At 38.7% G+C, this 26,758-nt stretch overlaps 1 protein-coding gene across 4 annotated transcripts in view; it reads left to right on the forward strand.

Moving 5' to 3' along the window:
• The window catches only part of Dhod (dihydroorotate dehydrogenase 2), a 141,458-nt gene that overhangs the window by 12,292 nt on the left and 102,408 nt on the right, over positions 1 to 26,758 (forward strand). For all 4 annotated transcript variants that reach the window (XM_070085251.1, XM_070085249.1, XM_053781029.2 and 1 more), the window contains exons 3-5: positions 5,261 to 5,460; positions 11,513 to 11,707; positions 18,835 to 19,018. In XM_070085251.1, the coding sequence (XP_069941352.1) occupies positions 5,261 to 5,460; positions 11,513 to 11,707; positions 18,835 to 19,018 (579 nt within the window). The remainder of the gene's footprint in view (positions 1 to 5,260; positions 5,461 to 11,512; positions 11,708 to 18,834; positions 19,019 to 26,758) is intronic.

Consider the following 26,758-nt stretch of genomic DNA (forward strand, 5'->3'; position numbering starts at 1 on the left):
AAACTCTTCACTGCTTTCAGTAACCTACCTCCTACACCATACACTTGCAACATCTGCCACATTGCCCCCCTATCCACCCTGTCATACGCCTTTTCCAAATCCATAAATGCCACAAAGACCTCTTTAGCCTTATCTAAATACTGTTCACTTATATGTTTCACTGTAAACACCTGGTCCACACACCCCCTACCTTTCCTAAAGCCTCCTTGTTCATCTGCTATCCTATTCTCCGTCTTACTCTTAATTCTTTCAATAATAACTCTACCATACACTTTACCAGGTATACTCAGCAGACTTATCCCCCTATAATTTTGTTATTATTATTATTATTATTGTTATTATATTTATTATTATTATTATTATTATTATTATTATTATTATTATTTTTATTATTATTATTATGCTTAGTACATACATATTATTATAATTATTTTTTTTATTATTATTAGCACACTGGCCAATTCCCACCAAGGCAGGGTGGCCCAAAAAAGAAAAACTTTCACCATCATTCACTCCATCACTGTCTTGCCAGAAGGGTGCTTTACACTGCAGTTCTTAAACTGCAACATTAACACCCCTCCTTCAGAGTGCAGGCACTGTTATTCCCATCTCCAGGACTCAAGTCCGGCCTGCTGGTTTCCCTGAATCCCTTCATAAATGTTACTTTGCTCACACTCCAACAGCACGTCAAGTATTAAAAACCATTTGTCTCCATTCATTCCTGTCAAACACGCTCACGCATGCCCGCTGAAAGTCCAAGCCCCTCCCAAACAAAACCTCCTTTACCCCCCTCCCTCCAACCTTCCCTAGGCCAATCCCTGCCCCGCCTTCCTTCCACTACAGACTGATACACTCTTGAAGTCATTCTGTTTCGCTCCATTCTCTCTACATATCCAAACCACCTCAACAACCCTTCCTCAGCCCTCTGGACAACAGTTTTGGCAATCCTGCACCTCTTCCTAACTTCCAAACTACGAATTCTCTGCATTATATTCACACCACACATTACCCTCAGACATGACATCTCCACTGCCTCCAGCCTTCATTCATCACCAGCAACATTCATCACCCATGCTTCACACCCATATAAGAGCATTGGTAAAACTATACTCTCATACATTCCCCTCTTTGCCTCCAAGGACAAAGTTCTTTGTCTCCACAGACTCCTAAGTGCACCGCTCACCCTTTTCCCCTCATCAATTATATGATTCACCTCATCTTTCATAGACCCATCCGCTGACACGTCCACTCCCAAATATCAATACATTCACCTCCTCCATACTCTCTCCCTCCAATCTAATATCCAATCTTTCATCACCTAATCTTTTTATCCTCATAACCTTACTCTTTCCTGTATTCACTTTTAATTTTCTTCTTTTACATACCCTACCAAATTCATCCACCAACCTCTGCAACTTCTCTTCAGAATCTCCCAAGAGCACAGTGTCATCAGCAAAGAGCAACTGTGACAACTCCCACTTTGTGTGTGATTCTTTATCTTTTAACTCCATGCCTCTTGCCAAGACCCTCGCATTTACTTCTCTTACAACCCTATCCATAAATATATTAAACAACCATGGTGACATCACACATCCTTGTCTAAGGCCTACTTTTACTGGGAAATAATCTCCCTCTTTCCTACATACTCTAACTTGAGCCTCGCTATCCTCATAAAAACTCTTCGCTGCTTTCAGTAACCTACCTCCTATACCATACACTTGCAACATCTGCCACATTGCCCCCCTATCCACCCTGTCATATGCCTTTTCCAAATCCATAAATGCCACAAAAACCTCTTTAGCCTTATCTAAATACTGTTCACTTATATGTTTCACTGTAAACACCTGGTCCACACATCACCTACCTTTCCTAAAACCTCCTTGTTCATCTGCTATCCCATTCTCTGTCTTACTCTTAATTCTTTCAATAATAACTCTACCATACACTTTACCAGGTATACTCAACAGACTTATCCCTCTATAATTTTTGCACTCTCTTTTGTCCCCTTTGCCTTTATACAAAGGAACTATGCATGCTCTCTGCCAATCCCTAGGTACCTTACCCTCTTCCATACATTTATTAAATAATAGCACCAACCACTCCAAAACTATATCCCCACCTGCTTTTAACATTTCTATCTTTATCCCATCATTCCCAGCTGCCTTACCCCCTTTCATTTCACCTACTGCCTCACGAACTTCCCCCACACTCACAACTGGCTCTTCCTCACTCCTACAAGATGTTATTCCTCCTTGCCCTATACATGAAATCACAGTTTCCCTATCTTCATCAACATTTAACAATTCCTCAAAATATTCCCTCCATCTTCCCAATACCTCTAACTCTCCATTTAATAACTCTCCTCTCCTATTTTTAACTGACAAATCCATTTGTTCTCTAGGCTTCCTTAACTTGTTAATCTCACTCCAAAACTTTTTCTTATTTTCAACAAAATTTGTTGATAACATCTCACCTACTCTCTCATTTGCTCTCTTTTTACATTGCTTCACCACTCTCTTAACCTCTCTCTTTTTCTCCATATACTTTTCCCTCCTTGCATCACTTCTACTTTGTAAAAACTTCTCATATGCTAACTTTTTCTCCCTTACTACTCTCTTTACATCATCATTCCACCAATCGCTCCTCTTCCCTCCCGCACCCACTTTCCTGTAACCACAAACTTCTGCTGAACACTCTTAACACTACATTTTTAAGCCTACTCCATACCTTTTCGACCCCATTGCCTATGCTCTCATTAGCCCATCTATCCTCCAATAGCTGTTTATATCTTACCCTAACTGCCTCCTCTTTTAGTTTATAAACCTTCACCTCTCTCTTCCCTGATGCTTCTATTCTCCTTGTATCCCATCTACCTTTTACTCTCAATGTAGCTACAACTAAAAAGTGATCTGATATATCTTTGGCCCCTCTATAAACATGTACATCCTGAAGTCTACTCAACAGTCTTTTATCTGCCAATACATAATCCAACAAACTACTGTCATTTTGCCCTACATCATGTCTTGTATACTTATTTATCCTCTTTTTCTTAAAATATGTATTACCTATAACTAAACCCCTTTCTATAGAAAGTTCAACCAAAGGGCTCCCATTATCATTTACCCCTGGCACCCCAAACTTACCTACCACACCCTCTCTAAAAGTTTCTCCTACTTTAGCATTCAGGACCCCTACTACAATTACTCTCTCACTTGGTTCAAAGGTTCCTATACATTCAATTAACATCTCCCAAAATCTCTCTCTCTCTCCTCTTCATTCTTCTCTTCTCCAGGTGCATACACGCTTATTATGACCCACTTTTCGCATCCAACCTTTACTTTAATCCACATAATCCTTGAATTTACACATTCATATTCTCTTTTCTCCTTCCATAACTGATCCTTCAACATTATTGCTACCCCTTCCTTAGCTCTAACTCTCTCAGATATTCCAGATTTAATCCCATTTATTCCCCCCACTGAAACTCCCCTACCTCCTTCAGCTTTGTTTCGCTTAGGACCAGGACATCCATGTTCTTTTCATTCATAACATCAGCAATCATCTGTTTCTTGTCATCCGCACTACATCCACGCACATTCAAGCATCCCAGTTTTATAAAGTTTTTCTTCTTCTCTTTTTTAGTAAATGTTTACAGGAGAAGGGGTTACTAGCCCATTGCTCCCAGCATTTTAGTCGCCTCATACGACACGCATGGCTTACGGAGGAAAGATTCTTTTCCACTTCCCCATGGACAATAGAAGAAATAAAGAAGAACAAGAGCTATTTAGAAAAAGGAGAAAAACCTAGATGTATGTATATATATATATGCATGTGTGTGTCTGTGAACTGTGACCAAAGTGTAAGTAGGAGTAGCAAGATATCCCTGTTATCTAGCGTGTTTATGAGACAGAAAAAGACACCAGTAATCCTACCATCATGCAAAACAGTTACAGGTTTCTGTTTCACAGTCATCTGGCAGGACGGTAGTACTTCCCTGGGTGGTTGCTGTCTACCAACCTACTACTATTATTAATACATATGTATTATAATATTATTATTATTATTATTATTATTGTTATTATTATTATTATTATTATTATTATTATTATTATTGATTTAGGGAACTGGAGCACAGATCCAATTCCCTAGATCAAGAGCCTATTACCACGTACATACTACTAATAATAATAATTATTATAATAATAATAATAATACAGTATAATAGTAATAATAATAATAGTAATAATAATAACAGTAAGGAGAAGCTTCAAAAGGCTGCCAGAAGTTGGCACCACCATCAGCAAAACATTGGTAATCACTACTAGTACACTTTTCACCTGTCTAGACTTAAGTATAGTCTATTAGTATTAGGTTAAGTCTGCCTGAAATGCCTTGGCATGATAGTGGCTTTCTTTGCTCCAGTCATATTATGATATGTAAACACACGTTGTAACCTTTGCAAAGAAATAAATATTTTATTTATTTGATTATTTAAGGAACCTCCCTTGAGGGGGAAGTTCGCATCCTGAAATTTCGTTCGTATCCAGAAGCAAAAAATTAACTGAACGATGGTTCGTATCCTGAAAAATTTGCATGGTGGGGAGTTCGTAAACCAAGGTTCCACTCTATTGTGAGGCATTGTAATGGAAGCAGTTTGCTTGATTATTTGGTAACATAGTAAATAAAAGGCTTTCCATATCCATATAGTACCATCAAGTGGTTTACAATAACAGCACTTCCTGCCCTCCCATTCTCACATTGAAGGAAGCCATTAGAATAAATAGTCTGTGTTATATTATTCTTTGCCTTAAGGCCATGTGTGTTCCAGAGCACTTGAGTTTAGAAAGCTATTGGGGTTGAGGATTTCACGTGATTAATTTTTCAGGAGGGTAGGTAGGCAGTGTGATATCAAAAGCCATTATCTACCAGGGTGGCAGGAAATGCTGTTGTTTCCTAACATGATATAGATCATGTAGTCCAAACATGTTTATGTGTGTGGCTGTTATTTGAATCCATCTTGATTTATTTATCCCATGAATTATATGTTGTAATAATTCTCTAGAGGCAACATTGTTTTGATTACCATGCATCAGTTTTTGCATGCTGCATGACAGTCCAAAATTTGGTGAATTAAATAGGAGTTTAGTATTGTGTAGATGGACAGCTTTATTATAAGTGATATTTTAGAACATTGTGAATGGCCCTGCTAAGCTGTCAAATAAGATAATAAGCATCATTATATTTGTACTGTATATTTAAGGAGAGCAGAGTGCTGAACCTCCTCTTCAAGACCCCCATTGGTCTAGCTGCAGGGTTTGACAAGAATGGTGAAGCTGTAGAGGGTCTGTTCAAAATGGGCTTCAGTTTTGTGGAAGTGGGTTCAGTGACTCCACTACCCCAGCCAGGCAATCCCAAGCCACGTGTCTTCCGACTGAAAGAGGACTTGGCTATCATTAACAGGTTATAGTACAATTGTGATTTACTGTATTGTGCTGAAGAATTGAAGTTACAATAGTAATTGGAATAATTCCCATGGTAGAGAAACATTTAGATTACATTATGGTCCATCCTGGACCATTATTAAGTCACACCTGATAATTCCACACCTTACCTGACCTTTCACTCTAACACATCATCCACATACCTAATCACTTAGTCACCTGCCACCCTCATTACTGCTTACACCACCAACTGCACGGACCCACCCAGTTACCCATCATCTAATCACCATCCACACCAGGCCACTGACAACCACACTTTTCACCCACACCACTCCCTCGCAGCTTCAAGCCCACATGGCCCCTCTCTCACACCTTACCCATACTTTCACTCACACCACTTCCCTACAGCTTCTAGCCCACACAGTCCCACTCCCAGAGCCTCACACGCACACCAGGCTACCAACAGCCACATGTTTTACCCACACCACTTTCCCACAGCTTCTAGCCTAGACAGCCCCCCTCCCACAGCCCCCCCCCCACCCCCACCCCCCTGTTACCCATGCTAACATGCCATCCACACACCTAGTCACATAGCCACCCCCCACCTTAATTACTGCCCACACCAACTACACACACTCCCATCATACACACCACCACCCACACCAGGCCACCAACAGTCACCCACACGGTCACCATCACGGTCACCATCACTCAGCCACATTGCTTCCAGCCTTCACCCCTCTGCCATCTAGCATCCTCCACTTTCTAACACCAGCCTCCAGCTCCTGCCCCAACCCCTCCACCATTCAGTCTCCACCTCCCACAACAACAGTTCCCCAGTTACTACCTCTTTGTCCTCCACCCCCACACTGAACCCACTCACTCCAACTGCTCTAAGCCCTCCTGTGAATACTCCAACCACTCCTTTATATGCATCATGCAGTTGCAGTGAGTTGGACATCCAAACAGTATGATACTACCTCTGTCTACTAGCAGATATGTGGTTGCAGGATCTTTGACTGATGCACATCACATCGATCTACAATTAAATTATTCTCATTGTTTTTTACAATTTGAGGCATATATATATATATATATATATATATATATATATATATATATATATATATATATATATATATATATATATATATATATATATATATATATATATATATATATATATATATATATATATATATATATATATATATATATATATATATATATATATATATTTTTTTTTTTGTGGGGGGGGAGGGGGGGTTGCTGTCTTAGGAATGTAACTCTCTTTTTCCCACATGTTCTCCAGTTCACTTTACATGCACTTTTTATTACATACTGTTTTCAGGGCTGTAAATTCCATGTTATCTGACAGTCAACTGTAATAAAAAAATTAACATTCTTTAGGGAAAATTGAGCATTTAGTGAAAAACATTAAATTAAAATTTAATGTTACAATGAAACTTAACTTCAAGAGAATTAATAGGGCAAGTATGGAGGTAATGTAATAATGGTTGTTGATATGAATAAAATTACAAAAATAGGAACATGGTGTGATTTATAACTTTAAGGAGTTACATTAGACTTTTTGTCAGGGTTCAGTTTCCTGATGTAATACAGTACAGTTTAGGATTTTGGACATATAAATATATGTTTTTTTTTTTATTTTTTTATTTTTTTACATGTTGGTCGTCTCCCACTGAAGCAGGGTAACCCAAAAAAGAAACACTAACCATCATTCATCACTTTCACCATCATTCACACAGGTGCTTAGATATGACAGTTTAGATGTCACTCCAAACAGCCAATATCCCAAATGCCTCCTTCAAAGTGCAGGCATTATACTTCCCATTTCCAGAACTCAAGTCCAGCTAACTGGTTTCCTTGAATCCCTTCACAAAATATTACCCTGCTCACACTTCAGCAGCTCGTCAGGTCGCAAAAACCATTTGTCTCCATTCACTCCTATCTGACACACTCACACATGCCTGCTGCATGTCCAGGACCCTTGTACACAAAACCTCTTTAACCCCTTCCCTCCATCCTTTCCTAGGATGACCCCTACCCCTCCTCCCCTCCACTACAGATTTATACACCCTCCAAGTCATTCTGTTTTGCTCCATCCTCTCTAAATGACCAAAGTACCTCAATAACCCGTCGTCTGCCCTTTGAATAATACTTTTTGTAACTTCACACCTCTTCCTAATTTCCACACTACAAATTCTCTGCATTATATTTGCACCACACATTGCCCTTAGACATGACATCTCCACTGCCTCTAGCCTCCTCCTCGCTACAGCATTCACAACCCATGCTTTACACCCATATAAGAGTGTTGGTACCACTATACTCTCATACATTCCTTTCTTTGCCTCCATGGATAATGTTTTTTGTCTCCACAGACACCCCAATGCACCACTCTCCTTTTTTCCTTCATCAATTCTGCAGTTAAGATCGTCCTTCATAAACCCGTCTGCAGACAAATCTACCCTCAAATATATGAACACATTTACTTTTTCCATACTCCCACCCTCCAGTATGATACCTGGAGAGGGTTTCAGGGGTCAGTGCCCCTGTGGCTCAGTCTGAGACCAGGTCTTGTGGTGGATCTGGGTGTGATCAACCAGGCTGTTATTGCTGGTCACACGCAAACTGTACAACTATGATATAGTTACTATCCTACTGTACAACTATGATATAATCCTTAGTGTTAAGTAGTCTGTAAGCCAATAATGTTAAGTTGGCCCATAATGCCTAGGCATAATAGAGGCTCTCTTTGCATTGCAACCCACTATTGTAAATACAAAATCTCAATGTACTGTTTGCAAAGACATAAAATAAGTAAATAAGTACGAACCACAACCCAACTGATAAGGTACTGACTTCAGGTGCCTTTCCAGTGCCTTCTTGAAGACAGCCAGGGGTCTATTGGTAATCCCCCTTGTGTGTGCTGGGAGGCAGTTGAACAATCTTGGACCCCTGACACTTAGTGTGTTGTCTCAGTGTCCTTGTGGCACTCCTGCTTTTCATTGGGGGAATGTTGCATCTCCTGCCTAGTTTTGTTATTTCACTGGGAGTGATTTTCGTGTGCAAGTTTGGTACCAGTGCCTCTAGGATTTTCCAAGTGTACATTATCATGTATCTTTCTTGCCTGCATTCCAGAGAAATAAAATCAAGGGAGTTCAACCATTCCCAGTAATTTAGGTGCTTTATCATACTTATATGTGCTGTGAAAGTTCTTTTTACACTCTCCAGGTCAGCAATTTCACCTGTCTTGAAGGGGACAGTTAGTGTACAGTAGTATTCCCGCCTAGAGTGAACAAGTGATTTGAAGAGAATTATCATGGGCTTGGTGTCCCTAGTTTTGAAGGTTCTCATTATCCATCCTATCATTTTTCTAGCAGATATGGTGGATACATTGTTGTGGTCTTTGAAGGTGAGATCCACTGATATTATCATTCCCAGGTCCTTCACATTACTTTTTTACTCTGTTGTATGGTTAGAATTTGCTGTATACCCTGTTACAGTTTTAATTTCCTCAAGTTTTCCATATCTGAGTAGTTGAAATTTTTCTTCATTGAACTTCATATTGTTTTTAGTGGCTCATTTGAAGATTTGGTTGATATCTGCTTGGAGTCTTGCGGTGTCTTCGATGGAGGATACTGTCATAGCATTTCGGGTGTCATCTGCAAAGGAAGACACGGAGCTCTGGCTTACATCTCTGTCTCTGTCAGATACGAGGATGAGGAATAGGATGGGCAAAAGTACTCTGCTTTGTGGAACAGTACTTTTGACCATAGTTGCCTCAGACTTTACTGTTTACTATTACTCTCTGTGTTCTATTAGGAAGTTATAGATCCGTCATCCAACTTTTCTTGTTATTCCTTTATCATGCATTTTGTGTGCTATTACACCATGGTCACACATGTCGAAGGCTTTTGCAAAGTCTGTGAATACTACATCTGCATTTTGTTTATCCTCTATATTATCCAGGACCTTGTCATAGTGGTCCAGTAGTTGGGACAGGCAGGAGCAACCTGCTCTAAACCCGTGTTGCCCTGGGTTGTGTAATTGATGAGTATCTAGGTGGTTGGTGATCTTACTCCTTAGAACCCTTTCAAAGATTTTTATGATATGGGATGTTAGTGCTATTGGTCTGTAGTTCTTTGCAGTTGCTTTGCTGCCACCTTTGTAGAGTGGGGCTATATCTGTTGTTTTTAGCGAGTGTGGGATGATGCCTGTGTCTATGCTCCCTCTCCATAGAATGTTGAAGGCACATGACAGGGGCTTCTTGCAGTTCTTGATGAACACAGAGTGCAATGAGTCTGGCCCTGGGGTAGTGTGCATAGGCACGTCATTTATTGCCTTTCCAGTTTTGTGGTGTTAAGATAATATCAAAGATTTTTGAGATGACCAAATTTTGGGTCTTGGTCTTAAAGAATTCATTTAGCCTGGTTAATGGCTTGCTGAAAACTGAGTCATATTGGGACTTTAGTATCTCACTCATTTCTTTGCCGTCATCTGTGTAGGTCCCATCTCGCCTAAGCAGGGGCTCAGTACTTGATGTTAACAACCTTTAGATTTGGCATGATATCCAATTTTTCTTTACCAAACTAATTTGATACCCTCATCACCTTACTCTTATCTATGTTCACTTTCAGCTTTCTTTACACACCCTCCCAAACTTGTCCACTAACCTTTGCAGCTTCTCTTTAGAATCTTCCAAAAGCACAGTATCATTAGCAAAAAGTAGCTGTGACAACTTCCATTTTGTATTTGATTTCCCATAATTTAATCCCACCCCTCTCCCCAACACCCTAGCATTTACTTCTTTTACAACTCCATCTATAAATATGTTAAACAGCCATGGTGACATTACATACCCCTGTCTAAGGTCTACTTTTACTGGGAAGTAATCTCCCTCTCTCCTACACACCATAACCTGAGCTTCACTATCCTCATAAAAACTCTCTACAGCATTTAGTAACTTACTACCTATTCCATACATTTGCAACATCTGCCACATTGCTCCCATATCCACCCTATTATATGCCTTTTCTAAATCCATAAATGCAATGAAAACATCCCTATCTTTAAATGTTGTTCATTTGTATACTTCAAAGTAAACACTTGATCTACACATCCTCTACCCATTCTAAAGCCTCCTTGTTCATCTGCAGTCCTGTTCTCTGTCTTATCTCTAATTCTTTCAATTATTATATTAGTATAATCATGAGAGAATGCTAAACCCGTAGGATTATACAGCGCATATAGGGGGGGGGGGGATGGAAGGTATTCAGGCTCGATTCAGGGAACCGGAGCACAGATCAAGAGCCCCTCACCAGTAAACTTGTTTCCCTATAATTTTTACAATCTCTTTTGTCCCCTTTCCCATATATAAAGGAATTGTACATATTCTGCCAGTCCCTAGGTACCATCTCCTCTTTCAAACATCTATTGAACAAAAGTACCAACCACTCCAACACTATATTCCCCCCCCTCCCTACTTTTAACATTTCTCTCATGATCCCATCAGTTCCAGCTGCTGTACCTTCATTCATTCTACCTAATGCCTTGCGCACCTCCCCCACACTCACATCTGGCTCTTTTTCATTCCTAAAAGATGTTATACCTCCTTGGCCAGTGTATGAAATTACTACCTCCCTCTCTTCATCAACATTTAACAGTTCCTCAAAATACATATTCCCGCCATCTTCCCAATACCTCCAACTCCCTATCTACTAACTCCCCTATTCTGTTTTTAACTGTCAGATCCATTGTTCCATGAGCTTTCTTAACCTATTTATCTCACTCCAATTTTTTTCTTATTCTCAGCAAATTTGTTTACAGTGCCTAACCCACTCTATCATTTGCTCTCCTTTTGCACTCCCTCACCACTTTCATCACATTTCTCTTACTTCCTATATACTCCACCCTTTTCCTAACACTTCGGTAAAAATCTGTCATACATGACATTTTCTGTTTTATCACACCCTTTACCTCATTATTTCACCAATCACTCCATGCTTTCACCAATCACTATATGTATTGTTATTATTTCCCTTCAGATATGGTTTCAACAGTGACGGTCATGAAGCTGTGTATGAACGCTTATCACAGTTACCTCCTCCAGGACACCGAAAAGCAGTACTGGGGGTCAACCTTGGCAAAAATAAGAATTCGGTAGATCATGTGCAAGATTTTATACTTGGAGTGAAGAAGTTTGGTCCAGTTGCAGATTACTTAGTGATCAACATTTCCAGGTAACAAACTGATAACAATATCAAAATTTAGTTAATGTGATGTATGGTATTCAAAAATTTTCAGTACCTAATTTTTGTGGCTCAGAACAATTAGTGAGTAGAGTACAGGGCCTTGAGCATCCAGCAGATTTGCATAAGCAAGTTAGGAGTGAACGGAGATAAGTGATTTTTAATCGCACCTCCAGAACTTTTAGTCCCTGAATCCCTATATAAAAGTTGCCTTGTTCACACTCCAGCACTGCAGCCTTTAAAAACCACTTGTCTCCAGCCATTATATTTTGCTTATGGTATATTTTTTTAGATTAGTAACTAAGTTTGTGTGCATATTGAAATAAATTTTCCATTAATTTAATCTTCCGTCATTGTCTTTGGTTAGTTCTAATGTTATCTGGTATGCTTTAATGACCCTTTTAATGCAGTAAATTCCAGTTTAAGGGTAACATGAAATTATGGTAGCATTAAATTTGATAATTTCTTTGGGAGGTCTACTGGTATGTTCAGTAGAACCCCAAGTTTCGGCTGCCCTGAATATTGACCGCTTCAAGTTTTGACCACTTTTTTTCGGCTAAATTTTGTCCCGAGTTTTGGCCTGTGCCCTGTGCTTCAGCCGCGTACCAGACCTGTCTGCCTGCCCGTGCCTACGTGGCAGGCGCCGTGAGCCAGTCTAGCTTTGTTTATCCTTGAATGAACATTACCCTGCTCGCTCATCCAAACATTTCACAATAAATTCATTGTGTTTACTGTTTGTTTATTGCTTGTGACTCTTACATAAGCCACCATGAGGAATTTGCTTTAGAGGAGGAGGAAGAGGGAGTGAAGGAGGTGCCTTCTTCAGTGATTAAGGACATGTGTGGATTGTGGAATAAGTTGCAAAGTTTTGTGGAAAAATGCCACCCTGAGCAAGCTGAAACAGGCCATCTCTGCAACATGTTCAGTGACAAAACAATGTCCCATTTTAGGCAAATCTCAAGGGGCATGTACTACGTTAGCACCTGAACTTTTTTATTTTTCGTTCGATTTCTTTCATTTTTTTTTTTGTACGTAAAGAAGCACCTTTCAATAGTAATGTGACCAAGTTTCAATAAGATAGCTCAAAAAACAACTGAGAAATAAATTATTTACTAATAATCATACATATTGAACAGTATTTTCGTAATGGGACTTGGAGAAGCTGTTTTGGCATTATCTACGCATAAAACAATGCTAAACTGTATTTCAAATGGCCATCCGAACTGTAATATATCCTTTCTTCATTCTTAAAAAAAATAAAGTTTGTATGGTTTTGAAATTCAGCCAAATATCTGACCTTTGCCCTCACAAAAATCAAAAACAAATTATGATATCTCAAAAAGCTGTCCATTTCGTTGTAAAACAATTTTTCCTTTATGTTCTCTGTGAATTTCACTGCATTCCTGCTATTATTAACTTATATATGTGAATAACTTACTTCCGAGATAATCCGCGAAACAGCCGGACCACCGATTTTTTTTTTTCGGGAAAATAGCATTTTTCTCAGCATTAAGAGTGTATATCATAGTTACCCCATGCCCATTTTCTTTAATATAAGGACCCTGGAGGTGAAAGAAGGAGAATGGAAGCCCATCCCTGACTATAGAAATATTATATTCCAGAGGGAGAGCTGGAAGTATATGCCACATATTATTCATTCTGGAGTATTTACCATATTTTTTTGTTATTTATATTGTTTATTATGTCATATTAGATCAATTGTGATAGATAAATAAGCCGTAGAAGCTATAATTACGTTATATTGAAGCATATTCCCCGGCCACCCCGAGACTGGAATTTTCCATGACGTCAGCAAAATGGTGCCAGAAGGTTCCTGATTGGCTGGAAGTCTATGGATAAGTCCCACCCACTGTATTATGATGCCAAATCGTCAATTATTATCTTAGAAAGAATAATACAATAAGTACACGAAAAAAAAAGGGAAAAAAAAATTAAAATTGACGACAGGTGAGCACACCTGCCGTGGGTGGTGACGTCACCCTAGGTGTTTTAAATGACCATAATTCCTTGTAGGAATGTCATAGAACAATGATTCTGGTACCATTGTGTTGCCAGAGAGTTAAGCTATTTTTCTATAAGATTAACTCAATTTGTGAATTTTTCGACAAAATTTTTCGTTCGCGCTGAGTAATCTCTACTTACCCTGTTTTGGCCTAAATTTTTTACTTTTTTATTTGTTGACCAATTACGTTCATATTTTGTGTACTATTAGAAGCTTATATTGACCATGCTTTAATGAAGTTTCAGAAAGATTGGCCAAAAAACAAATGAAAAAAGCAAAATATACTAAAAATTACATTTGGCAGCAGACCCCTGTGAAGTGGTACTTGGAAAAGTGGTTTTGACACTTGCTGCTGATAGAACACTTCTAATTCCATCATTGCTCGATTACCAGTTCTATAATGAACCTTATCTTCATTCTAAAAAAAATAAAGTTTATAAGTTTTTTGACATTTAGGAGGATATCAGCCTTGTTGCCCACACAAATCTGAAAATATTTGGGATACTCAAAAAGGTACATTTCATCTTGTAAAACAATCATTCTTTTATGTTTTTTGTGAAAATAGGTGAATAACTTACTTCCAAGATAATGGCCGTTACGTGCGGCTGCCCAGGTACGAGGGAAATATTTTTTCTGCCCAAAAAATTTGCTTTCTTTACACTTTTTCCGTAACCTACGAGTGTTTATTACGGTTAGCCAGCGTCAGCCTCCGTTTTCTCTCATCATAGTGACTAGATACTGGGTAGTATAATGGCCTTGAGACAGCTTGGTCCATCAAGTTCCTTTCCTCTCAGGCGTCAAATTATGCTATATATTATTTGTTCTGGCGTACTTTTTATGTTTCTGTGCTATTATTATATCACCTTATGTCATACTAGATCAATTGTGATAGATAAATAAGCCTTATAATTGATATTAGTATGAGTATAGAACATTTTGTGTGTCCACCATGTCAGCACTTATTCCCAGGGGATGTTCCTGATTGGTTCCCAGACCATAGTAGCTCCGCCCACTCCATTATGATCTCAGATGGTGAATTTGTATTATATTAGATGTAAAGATATGTATAAGAAATTGATAAAAAAAATACGGAAAAAAAATAAAAGGCTGTGTTAGCATGCATGCTATGCATGGTGCTGTCACCATGCATGTTATAAGTGACTATAATTTCTTGTAGAAACATCGTATAATGATGATAATTATACCAGAGTGTTGCCAGAAAGTTCAGCTATTTTTTGGTAAGAATAACTCAATTTTCGTATTTTTTTTTATTTTTTTTTTTTACTCCACGCGCCACGAACACAGAATTCACTTTTTCAAGGCAAATGTTCGGATCCATGTTTTTTAGGATATCTTCCCAGCTTGTTTCATTTAGGACATGGTTTACTTGATCCCACTATGTTTTTGTTATTGAAATTGAATTTCGTGAAGAGACCTTCATGACTATTCACATTTTGCTGGTCTGGAGCCCTGTGCATACATGTCTGTACCTCTGTTATGTTGTTATCTGAGTGTATTGTCTTTGATACAGTTATATTACGTATCAGATCATCATTCTTAGTGAAGATGAGGTCCAGCTTATATTCCAGTCTTGTAGGCTCTACTATTTGCTGGTTTAAGGTGAACTTAGTGCAGAGATTTAATAGTTCGTGTGTGTGTGAATTTTCATCTGAATTGCCTCCCGGGGTAATCTTTGCTAAAACATTGTTTGCTATACTCCTCCATTTTAGGTGTCTCAAGTTGAAATCTCCTAGTAGTAAGATGTTTTGGGCAGGAGTTGGGAGATTTTCCAGACAGTGGTCAGTTTTCTCAAGCTGCTCCTGGAATTGCATCTGGAGGCTTGTATACTACCACAATGACAAGGTTTTGGTTTTCAGTCTTTACTGCCAAAACTTCAACTACATCATTTGAGGTGTTTAGTAGTTCTGTGCAAATGAATAACTCTGTGACATACAGGCCAAACCCCCCTTGTTGCCTGTTTAGTTTGTCGCATCAGAATAGGTCATAACCTGGGATCCATATTTCGTCATCATAATGATCCTTTATGTGGGTCTCTGTGAATGCTGCAAACATTGCATTTGACTCCATGAGCAGTCCCTTGATGTAAGGAATTTTGGTGTTTTTTGACAGCTTTAGACCCTGTATGGTTGCAAAGACAAATGTCGTATTGGTGGAATTTAGGGGGCTTTTATTTGCTGGCTCTAATATCTTTTGTTCTGGAGTAGAGGCCAATGTCTGTGCCTCTGCTCCAGAAGTGTTTTCAGGTGGTATAGGATTATTGTCATTTCTTGCCAGTCTTTTTTCCCTCCTGGGCCTAAAAATCCTCTGTTCCTGGAGAGGTTGTGGCTCCTCTCTTTTGTTTCCCATAGTCTGGCTGGTCTGTGTCTCCTAGTTCCCTTTAGGTGATGTGCCTGGCAGTATGCATTGTAGCATTTTCTTTCATGGATTGATGAGTGACACATTTCTGGGTGAAATAAGTTACAGGAGGGGAAGTTGCAGTCTCCTGTTGTCATGTCGGTGTGGCATTTTTTGGGATGGTCAAAGGTGCATGTCCCACCTGTTTTACCAGATATACCATGCCTGCAGATACCCAAGGCATAGTATTTACATATATTATAATTCTGTTTCATAGGATTTATTGTAGCTGCATTTGCTGGTGGTGCATTTATTTTTCCTGTTTCCTCCCTATCTTTCACCCCTGTATGGACATCAGTGCTTCCACCAGGTTTTGCTGGTAGTGAGTTGACACTGTTTCCTGAGGCATCATCCCCTTTTGGTCCATCTCCAGTTGTATCTCTGTTTTGAACCTCTGTGGAGGTTCAAAACAGAGATCTTCACAGAGGTCTTCACTGCCCTCCAGAACAACACTAGTAACCTCACGAGCACTGTCTTCCAGGACATCACTAGAACCCTCTGGGGCACTTTCTTCCAGGACAGCACTAGCACCCTCAGGAGCACTGTCCTCCAGGACTACACTAGCACCCTCAGCACTGTCCTCCAGGACAGCACTAGCACCCTCAGGAGCACTGTCCAAGACAGCCCCGTCCCTACCACCCATCATATTTTCCCAGCTGTCATACCATACTGACATGTCTTTCAAGAAGGATCTTTTATTGGTATTCTTGTCTTTTAATATAGATGTCATTTCCTCATACAGGTGTACAGTGGTCCCTCAGTTATCATCCTTAATCCGTTCCTGAAAGTGGGACTATTATCGAAATAGACGATTTTCGAATCAATTTTCCCCATAAGAAATAATGTATATCCAATTAATTCATTCCAGACACCCAGAAGTATCAACAACAATTTTTTTTTACCTAAAAGATAGATTTACATGCACAAAAGAATGAACATTCAACATGACAGTTACCTTTATTGAAGGCTGTTGTTGATGAATGGAAGACAGGGAGGAGGAGAGAGGGAAGAGAGGTTATTGTTAGGAAGGGGAATCCCTCTCCATAAGGACTCTAGGTCACTTCAGGGGTCACTTCCCTAGCATAAATATAGATTTACATGCAGAAAAGAATGCCAAATAAATGTAAAGCACTAATAAAATGTATAAATGAACATTGGTAATAGGGGTAGTTGATGAGTGGAACGGTCTGCCTAGTAGGGTGATCGAAGCTAAAACATTAGGTAGTTTCAAATTTAGGTTGGATAAATACATGAGTGAGAGGGATTGGATTTGAGTCAGACTTGCACCTGAGCTTATTGCTTGGGTAGCATTTGTTCTGTTAGTGGGTTGGATTTGTGAAGGACCGGCCTAGTATGGGGCCAGCAGGCCTGTTGCAGTGTTCCTCCTTTCTTATGTTCTTATTGAAGACTTGTTTGTGTGAGGGAGGGATGGCAAGTTTATTGTTGGAGAATATGACACTAATATCAACTATGGCTTATTTATCTATCACAATTCAACTAATATAACATAATAAACAATATTAATAACATAGAAACATGGAATGTACTCTAGAATGAATAAAATAAGTCATTACGTATGTCACGAGAGGTGTTGTGTTGTTGTTGGGTGTATAAGGGTCACTGAGAGTAAGCCGTCCATAATGGTGGTGAAGCAGCAGCTGAGGCGGTGGTGTTTTCTGTAGCCCTATATAACTCCAACAGCATTGGAGGAGTTGGTAGAATCGCTGAATCACTAAAGAAGGCACCCTCTACCACCATCACTACCACCTTCTACCACTATCACTACCACCTTCTACCACAATTACAATTGCTACCACCATCACTACCACCTTCTATCACTATTACAACTGTTACCACCATCACTACTACCTTCTACCACCATCACTACCACCCTCTACCACCATCAACCACTATCACAACTGCTTCCACTCTACCACCACCATCTTTGTATTTTTCTACAAACTTTTTCATAAATTGTATGCGTTTCTCACATTCTTTACCAAAGGGCTGGCACTAGAAGCTTTCTTTGGAGCCATGGTAGCTTATTTAGCACTTGCAAGCACTAAAATCAATGGAATATTATGAAATATTTCATAGGAACAAGTGAGGGGACCATCGCTCACTGGTAAATAATGGCACACTGGCTGGGAAGGCAGGCCCAGGCGGCTCAGAGCGTGAGTACGCGTCCCGGACGAAGGGCAATTAGCGAGTTAACGGACCATTTGCGAGCCAATGTTTAGACGAAATAACGGGACTATTTCCGAAATGGACGACTTTCAGGCCGCACGATTATTGAGGGACCACTGTATTTCGTTTGGGCAGACCCAAAAACATCTCTGAGTTTATGTCAAGTGTGGTCACTGGTTTAAAATCCCTGCATATACCATGGGACCATTGACCACAGATATTGCAAGTACGATATTGCAAACAAAACCGTTTGATCCCAGATTTTTTTAATACTGCGCACACCGAATGTTAAGACCCATTCTATACTGACCGGGCATCTCAGGCCAATCGTGCCAAATTTTAAGGCAGGAAAAATGAAACGTAGATCAACATTTGGAGCGTTAGCGGTACAAACGTAGATTTACGTTTGGACAGTTTAAGGGTTAATGTTTGAATATGATATAAAAAACTTTTGAATAATGATATAAAAATGATATAAAAAACTTTTTTTCAGTCCCAACACACCAGGGCTAAGAAATTTACAACACAGAGAAGAATTAGGGAAGTTGGTGAGTGCAGTAGTGACAGCACGAGACAGTCTGTCAGGAACACACAAACCTCCACTACTACTGAAGATTGCACCTGATTTATCTGATGATGACAAAAAGGACATAGCTAGTGTCATCTTAAAAAATGAGGTATAAGTACTTTTTGTTATGATTTGTTTTTTAACATACTAACAGTCTCCCACCTAGGCAGGGCAATCAAAAAAAAAAAAAACACTTTCACCATCATTCACACTATCACTGTCTATGCAGACACTCTCAGATACAACAGTTTAGATGTCACTCTAAACAGCAAATATCCCAAACCCCTCCTTTAAAGTGCAGGCATTGTACTTCCCACCTCTAGGACTTGTGTAAAAACAATACCCCAGTTAGTTAAATAAAATGAGAAAACACGTATTCCAATTACCAACAGTAAAACATGTTATATTCAGGTTTGTGGTGTACACACAAACCTTTGATATCCAGTAACTCATACTTTCAGCTGTTACTATGAAAACTGATCGATTGGTATGGAGGAGGCAGTCAGGTGAGGGACTGTTGTGGATCTAGGCTGCATCACACCAACTGTGATGTTTTGAATTTGTGTTAGCATTGTGACCTGGCAATAATGTCTGTGCCAAAAGTAATTTGTTCAAATTTTAGACTTCTACTGAATCTGAATCTGTGAAGACTATGATTAAACACAAAGTTCTCTGCCAAGAATACAGGAATTAAGTGAACTAATTAAACTAAAACTGGCCACTTCTGTGGGCATTTTATTTTTTTACATAAAGACCAGTATCATTTTATGCATTACACCATATCCTTCCTATATTTGTCACTGTTATTAGTGAAGTACAATACATACAATACAGCTTATATAACAAGAGGAAATACAATTGGAAGACAAATTTCCCGACTGTTGGAATCTCAGGCTTCGTGTCATACTTTAATACACTTTGTTACATTTTTTTTTTAAATGTGGTATATTAGTGTAGCAATGAATATATCTCAGATATAGTTGTATCTTTCCACTTACCAATTATGTCTCCAAAATTGTTGTTTACTTATTCCAGTGTGTACTCCCAGTAATTGTTTTTTCTATAACAATAATAAGGCCCATCACTGTGTAATCAAATTATAGTTGGAAATACAGGTGATCTAATTCTATAAAATTGTCAGTTATAATGCATTTTTTTAATCTCTACCTATGTAGAGCTCAAAAAGCTTAGGGAGAAAAGTTCTATATTTTATCATGCCCTCAAGGAAGGTTCCTTGATGCTGGTGAGGGGCTCTTGATCTAGGGAACAAGATGTGTGCTCCAGTTCCCTGAGTTAAACCTGAATACCTTCCATCCCTCCCCCAAGTACTGTATAATCCTATGGGTTTAGTGCTTCCCCCTTGATTATAATAATAATAATATATTTTATCATGCCTTGTACACTTTTTGTGACACACCTAACTTAGTATGAGAACATAAGAAAGAAGGAACACTGCAACAGGCCTACTGGCCCATGTGAGGCAGGTCCAATTCACTTGTTGGCTTATGCCACTGACCCAACCTAGTCAGGTCCAAGTTACATCCACTTAAGGAAGGAACACGGCATCAGACCTATTAGCATAAGCTAGTCAGATCCAACTCACACCCATCCACACCAACTCATGTATTTATCTTTTTAAAACTACACAATGTTTTGGCTTCTTTGACAGTACTTGGGAGTTCGTTCCACTCATCCATAACTCTGTTACCAAACCAGTTATATCCTTCCTGAATCTGAATTTTTCCAACTTGAAACCGTTGCTGCGAGTCCTGTTTTGGCTACATATTTTTAGCACACTATTTACATCCCCTTTATTTATTCCTGTTTTCCATTTATACACCTCAATCATATACCCCCTAAATCTACACCTTTCTAGAGAATGTATATTCAGGGCCCTCAGTCTATCCTCATAGGGAAGATTTCTGAAACATGGGATCAACTTTGTCATCCTCCTCTGTATGTTTTCCAGTGCATTGATATCCATTCTGTAATATGATGACCAGAACTGTGTAGCATAATCTAAATGAGACCTAACCAAAGATATATAGAGTTGAAGAACAGCCTGAGGATTTCTGTTATTTATGCTTCTTGATATGAAGCCAAAGATTCTGTTCGCTTTATTGCGAACACTTATGCACTGTTGTCTTGGTTTCAGATTACTGCTAACCAGAACTTCCAAATCCTTTTTGCAGTCAGTAATATTAAGATCTATATTATTTAGTTTATATGTAGCATGGTTATTTTCCTGTCCAATATTTAGAACCTTGCATTTGTCTATATTAACCCTTAAACTGTCCAAACATAGATCTATGTTTGCTCGCATAGCGCTCCGAATGTAGATCTACGTTCGATTTTACATGCCTTCTTATGTACAAAAATGTAGACCTACGTTCAGAGTGCTTCGCGAGCAAACGTAGATCTACGTTTGGACAGTTTAAGGGTTAAACTGCATCTGACACTTCTATTGAAATCTTCATTGAGTGCTCTAATGTTCTGATTAGAATGAATTAGACAGCCTATTTTGGTGTCACCAGCAAATTTGCTTATGTTGCTATTTATTCCCTCATCTGTGTTGTTTATGTAAACTGTGAACAACAAAGGGCCCAACACTGACCCCTGTGGAACACCACTTGTGACATGTCCCCACTCTGATTTCTCCCCATTTATGCAAACTCTCTGCTGCCTATTTGTCAACCATGCCTCTACCCAGGAAAAAAATGATCCTATTCTGTATGCCTTAATTTTCCTCAGTAGCCTCTTATGTGGAACTTTATCAAAAGCCTTACTGAAGTCCATATACACAGTATCATATTCATTACCATGATCTACCTCCTCAAATACCTTAGTAAAAAAAGTTAGAAAATTCGTAATGAAGGAATGCCCCTTTGTAAAACCATGTTGAGATTCATTAATCAATTTATGCCTTTCAAGATGGCTACAAATTGTCTCGGCAATTATTGATTCCGTAAATTTTCCCACTATGGGGGTAAGGCTTATTGGTCTATAGTTTGAAGCTAAGGACCTGTCACCTGCTTTGTAAATAGGTATTACATTTGCCATTTTCCACTTGTCTGGCATTATGCCAATGTGTAGTGATATGTTGAAAAGCTTAGCCAAAGGTTTGCAAAATATCACCTGTTCCTGCAGTCTTCTGTTTTTACAGCAGAAAATGTTGTGGCCATTTGACCAGAAAACTAAATGTGGCCACTTGACCAGAAAACTAAATGATGTGGATATTTGACCAGAAAAGTAAATGATGTGGCCATTTGACCAGAAAACTGTTTTACTGTTTTTAGAGGATATGATGAGCTACAACCTGCCACAGGTTGTATATCTATACAGTGGTACCTCGGGATACGAACAGCTCAAAATGCAAACAATTATGTAAGTGTATTTATGTAAGTGCTTTTGTAAGTGTAGTTTTGGTGGTCTGAAACGGATTAATCTAATTTACATTATTCCTTATGGGAACACATTCTTTCGGTATCAGCACTTGAACAGCCTTCTGGAACGAAATAAGTTCGTATCCCAAGGTACCACTGTACAGTGGACCCCCGAGTTTCGGCAGCCTCGACTTTCGCGAAATTTGACCTTCGGCGAGTTTTTTTGGAAAAAATTGGCCTCGAGTTTCGTGAAAAAACTCGTGTTTCGGCGACCGTCCGGCACCCGTCCGCCCGTCACTGTGCACACAAAGCCAGTCTCCCACGCCATTCATGCTCAGTGTACCATTGTTTACCAACACGTGACCATCACCCCGCGGGTTCATACAATACATTTCATAATAATCCATTGTTTTTTGTGCTTGCAACTGCTAAATAAGTCATCATGGACCCAAGGAAAGTTAGTGCAAGCCCTTTGGTAAATAAAGTGAGTGACGGGGATGTGGAAGAGTTGGTGGAGGACCACAGGGAAGAGCTAACCACTGACGAACTGCAAGAGCTTCAACTGTAACAGCATCAGACCACAGCCGAGGAACTTGCTTCAGAGGAGGAGGAAGAGGGAGTGGATGAGGTGCCTTCTTCAGTGATTAAGGACATGTTTGGAATGTGGAATGAGTTGCAAAGTTTTGTTGAAAAGTATCACCCTGACCAAGCTGAAACAAGCCGTATCTGCAACATGTACAATGACAGTGTTGTGTCCCACTTCAGGGAAATCTTAAAGAAACGCCAGAAAAAGACCTCTCTGGATAGATATTTTGTGCGCCAGGGGTCCAGTGACTCTCAAGTTGTTCCCAGTGGCATTAAAAGAAGGGAAGTAACCCCAGATAAGGACTTGCTACCTAAAGTCCTAATGGAAGGAGATTCTCCTTCCAAACAATAGTGTACACCCTCCTCCTATCACCTCCTCCCATCTTCCATCCACCCAGAAGTCTTCAGTAAAGGTAAGTGTAATGTTATTATTATTTGTTTTAAATGCATGTACTTGATTTCTGATTGTTTTCATTATGTAAATCTTTATTTAATTTGAAAAAAAAAAATTTATTTTAATATTTTTGGATGTCTGGAACGGATTAATTTTATTTCCATTATTTCTTATGGGGAAAATGGTTTTGAGTTTCGTGAATTTCGACCTTTGGCGGGCTCTCTGGAATGGATTAATCACAAAACTCAGGGGTCCACTGTCCTCTTATTCACATATCTATACTTTGCTTACTTTTGTACATAATGGTATTTTTGCATACTTTTTCACATTTTTCATGTAATTACTACTTCATATTTACTACATAATTGCTACTTCTACTCACACTTAGGTCACTTTGCACATGCATGTACACATTTATGTACATACATCATCCGAGTTTCCTTTGATTTTATCTTAATAGTTCTTGTTCTTATTGCTTTTCCTTTCATATCCATGGAGAAGTGAAATAAGAATCTTTCCTCCATAAGCCATGCATGTTGTAAAAGTCAACTACAGTGCCGGGAGCAATGGGCTAGTAACCCATTTTCCCGTAATGCTTACTAAAAAGAAAAAGAAGGGCAGAGTATATGGAGAGTAAAAAAAGGGTGAAGAGAGTGGTGAGAGAGTGCAAAAGGAAAGCAAATGATAGTGGGAGAGGCACTGTCAAGAAATTTTGCTTAGAAAAGGAAAAAAATTTTGGAGTAAGATCAACAAGTTAAGAAAGCCTAGGGAACGAATGCATTTTCAGCTAAAAACAGAGTAGGGGAGTTGGTAGATGGGGAGCTCGAGGTATTGGGTAGATAATGGGAATATTCTGAGGAACTTTTAACCCCTTCAGGGTTCAAAGGCAAAACCTGAAGGGTTGCCCCAGTGTCCAAGAAATTTTGAAAAGAAAAAAAAAAAATTTTTGTTACAGAATTAAAGATTATATTTTTGTGAAGGTAATAAAACAAAAACAAAAAAATTTCTGATCAGTACTTACCATGATACAGAGGCGAGAAGTTGACCCAAAATGACCGGGTGGCGGCAACATCAGCAATTTCCACAAACTCGTATTACTTTATTTTACGTTTTTTATACTTTTTTCTTTTCTTTTCTAATTTTTTTCTTTTTCTAGTAACATTTGTGGCCTGTGAGACCAATACTGTATATAATGTATTATATACACTCACTGTATTGAACACAATAACCGCACTAAAGTTATTATTATAATATTGTTTACCACTTTTGTTTACTGCAATAAACATGCACAAATGTTGTATAATACTAATGTTCTATCATATATTTACATATGTACAATCACTGGACATGTTTTTAGAACAGCTGCAGCTTGTGGAAGTCCTTGAAACAGGGTATCATGCACAGAGGTACCTGACATTCCTTGTACATAAACCGAGTGTCTTTGCGTCTTTGTTGCTGTCGTTTTGTTTGTGCACAGACAACACATCTCTTCTGAGCAAATTTCTTCTTAGTTGCAGGAAGCTGTATTATGAAGTGATCACCTTCCCTCCTCAAACACTTGGGTATATCCTGAGGAGTTCGAGGACGGTTTTGTATAGCAGGTGTTGTTACCTGGTACTTCATTATGACTTGTCTGACAACAGACAAACAAAATTCACCATATGGTGGTCTGTTGCCAGTCTTCATTTGGTACATATTATATGCATTGAGCATTGAAATGCCCATGAGATGGAAGAAAAGTTTCATGTACCACTTGTAACTCTTATTAACACAGTCAGCAAAGCCAATCTGCATGTCACATTTGTCAACTAAGCGCATGTTTTGTGCATAATCAATCACTGTCACTGGTTTTCAAATACCTTCATTAGTCACTCTATCAGCTTTGCCACTGTCTTGCATTTCATTACGGTGAATGGTTGTCAACAATGCGACATCTCGTTTGTCATGCCACTGTAAAGCCATGATGTTATTGGCAGTAAACACCTGCACTTCACCACTACAAGTGCCTGCATTGAACCTGGGCATATGTTTATGATTAGAATGCACTGTGCCACACATATGTCATGTTCACTCGCAAGAAATCACTGAGTAAAGGGCTTGTGTACCAGTTTTTTTTTTTTTTTTAACGTACCAGCCACATCCCACTGAGGCGGGGCGACCCAAAAGGAAAAACGAAAGTTTCTCCTTTTAAATTTAATAATATACAGTGGAACCTCTACTTGCGAGCACATCCACATGCGAGTTTTTCCAAATACGAGCAGTCGATGGGTTGATTTTTTGTTTCCATATGTGAGCAAAATTTCCACAAGCGAACAGACCTCAAGGCAGGTTCCTTGATGCTGGTGAGGGGCTCTTGATCTAGGGAATTGTATCTCATTTGTTTGTTGGACTATCTAATTGAAATTTGGGCAATGTATGATGGAAAGATGATTCTTAACGTACACCAAAAATGAAAGAAATCTAAGCATAAATAATGGAGTTCACTTCTCAGCAATTAGCCACCCCTTAGCAGTATTTTCGTATGGTTTTTATGGTTGTATTCTCGTTTTTTGGGTCTCATTTGATAGAATGGAAGATATATTACAGAAATAGATATGATTTTGATTGCTTTCATGATGAAAAGTACCTTTAAATTGAGCTCAACACAGGAGAAATGCTTGATTGTTTTGGCTATGTTCAAGAGTAAATGAATGACATCACTGTCCATTCCAGTATGCAGTCGTGAATGACATTATTTATACAATTATTGGAATATGGCATAACAGTAAATCTTATATTTTTTGTGTGAATAAAAATTACAAATTATTTATATTGCAATAATAATAATAATAATAATAATAATAATATTATTATTATTATTATTATTATTATTATGTCTAATAATAATAGTAAGTATAATAATATAATACAATAAGAATAATAATATAATACGTATAATAATAATACATATATAATAATAATGTACTACATAATAATAATTATAATAATAGACGGCTTCAAAAGGCCGTCACTAGATGGCAGTGTTTACCACAACATAGAGGGAGCGGTTGTGGCCACCTCCACCTGTTACATAATGGCATATTTTATTCATTCTAGAGTACAGTGGACCCCCGGTTAACGATTTTAATCCGTGCAAGAGGGGTAATTGTTATGCGAAATAATCGTTATGTGAATGAATTTTCCCCATAAGAAATAATGGAAATAAAATTAATCCGTGCAAGACACCCAAAAGTATGAAAAAAAAATTTTTTTTACCACATGAAATATTAATTTTAATACACACAAACTGAAAAAGGCATGCACACTTACATGACACTTACTTTTATTGAAGATCTGGTGATGATTGATGGGATGGGAGGAGGGGAGAGCATTATCTTCTTACTGTTTAGAAGGGGAATCCCCTTCCATTAGGACTTGAGGTAGCAAGTCCTTTTCTGGGGTTACTTCCCTTCTTCTTTTAATGCCACTAGGGCCAGCTTCAGAGTCA

Source organism: Cherax quadricarinatus, chromosome 15 (genome assembly GCF_038502225.1).
Source record: "Cherax quadricarinatus isolate ZL_2023a chromosome 15, ASM3850222v1, whole genome shotgun sequence".
NCBI lineage: Eukaryota > Metazoa > Arthropoda > Malacostraca > Decapoda > Parastacidae > Cherax > Cherax quadricarinatus.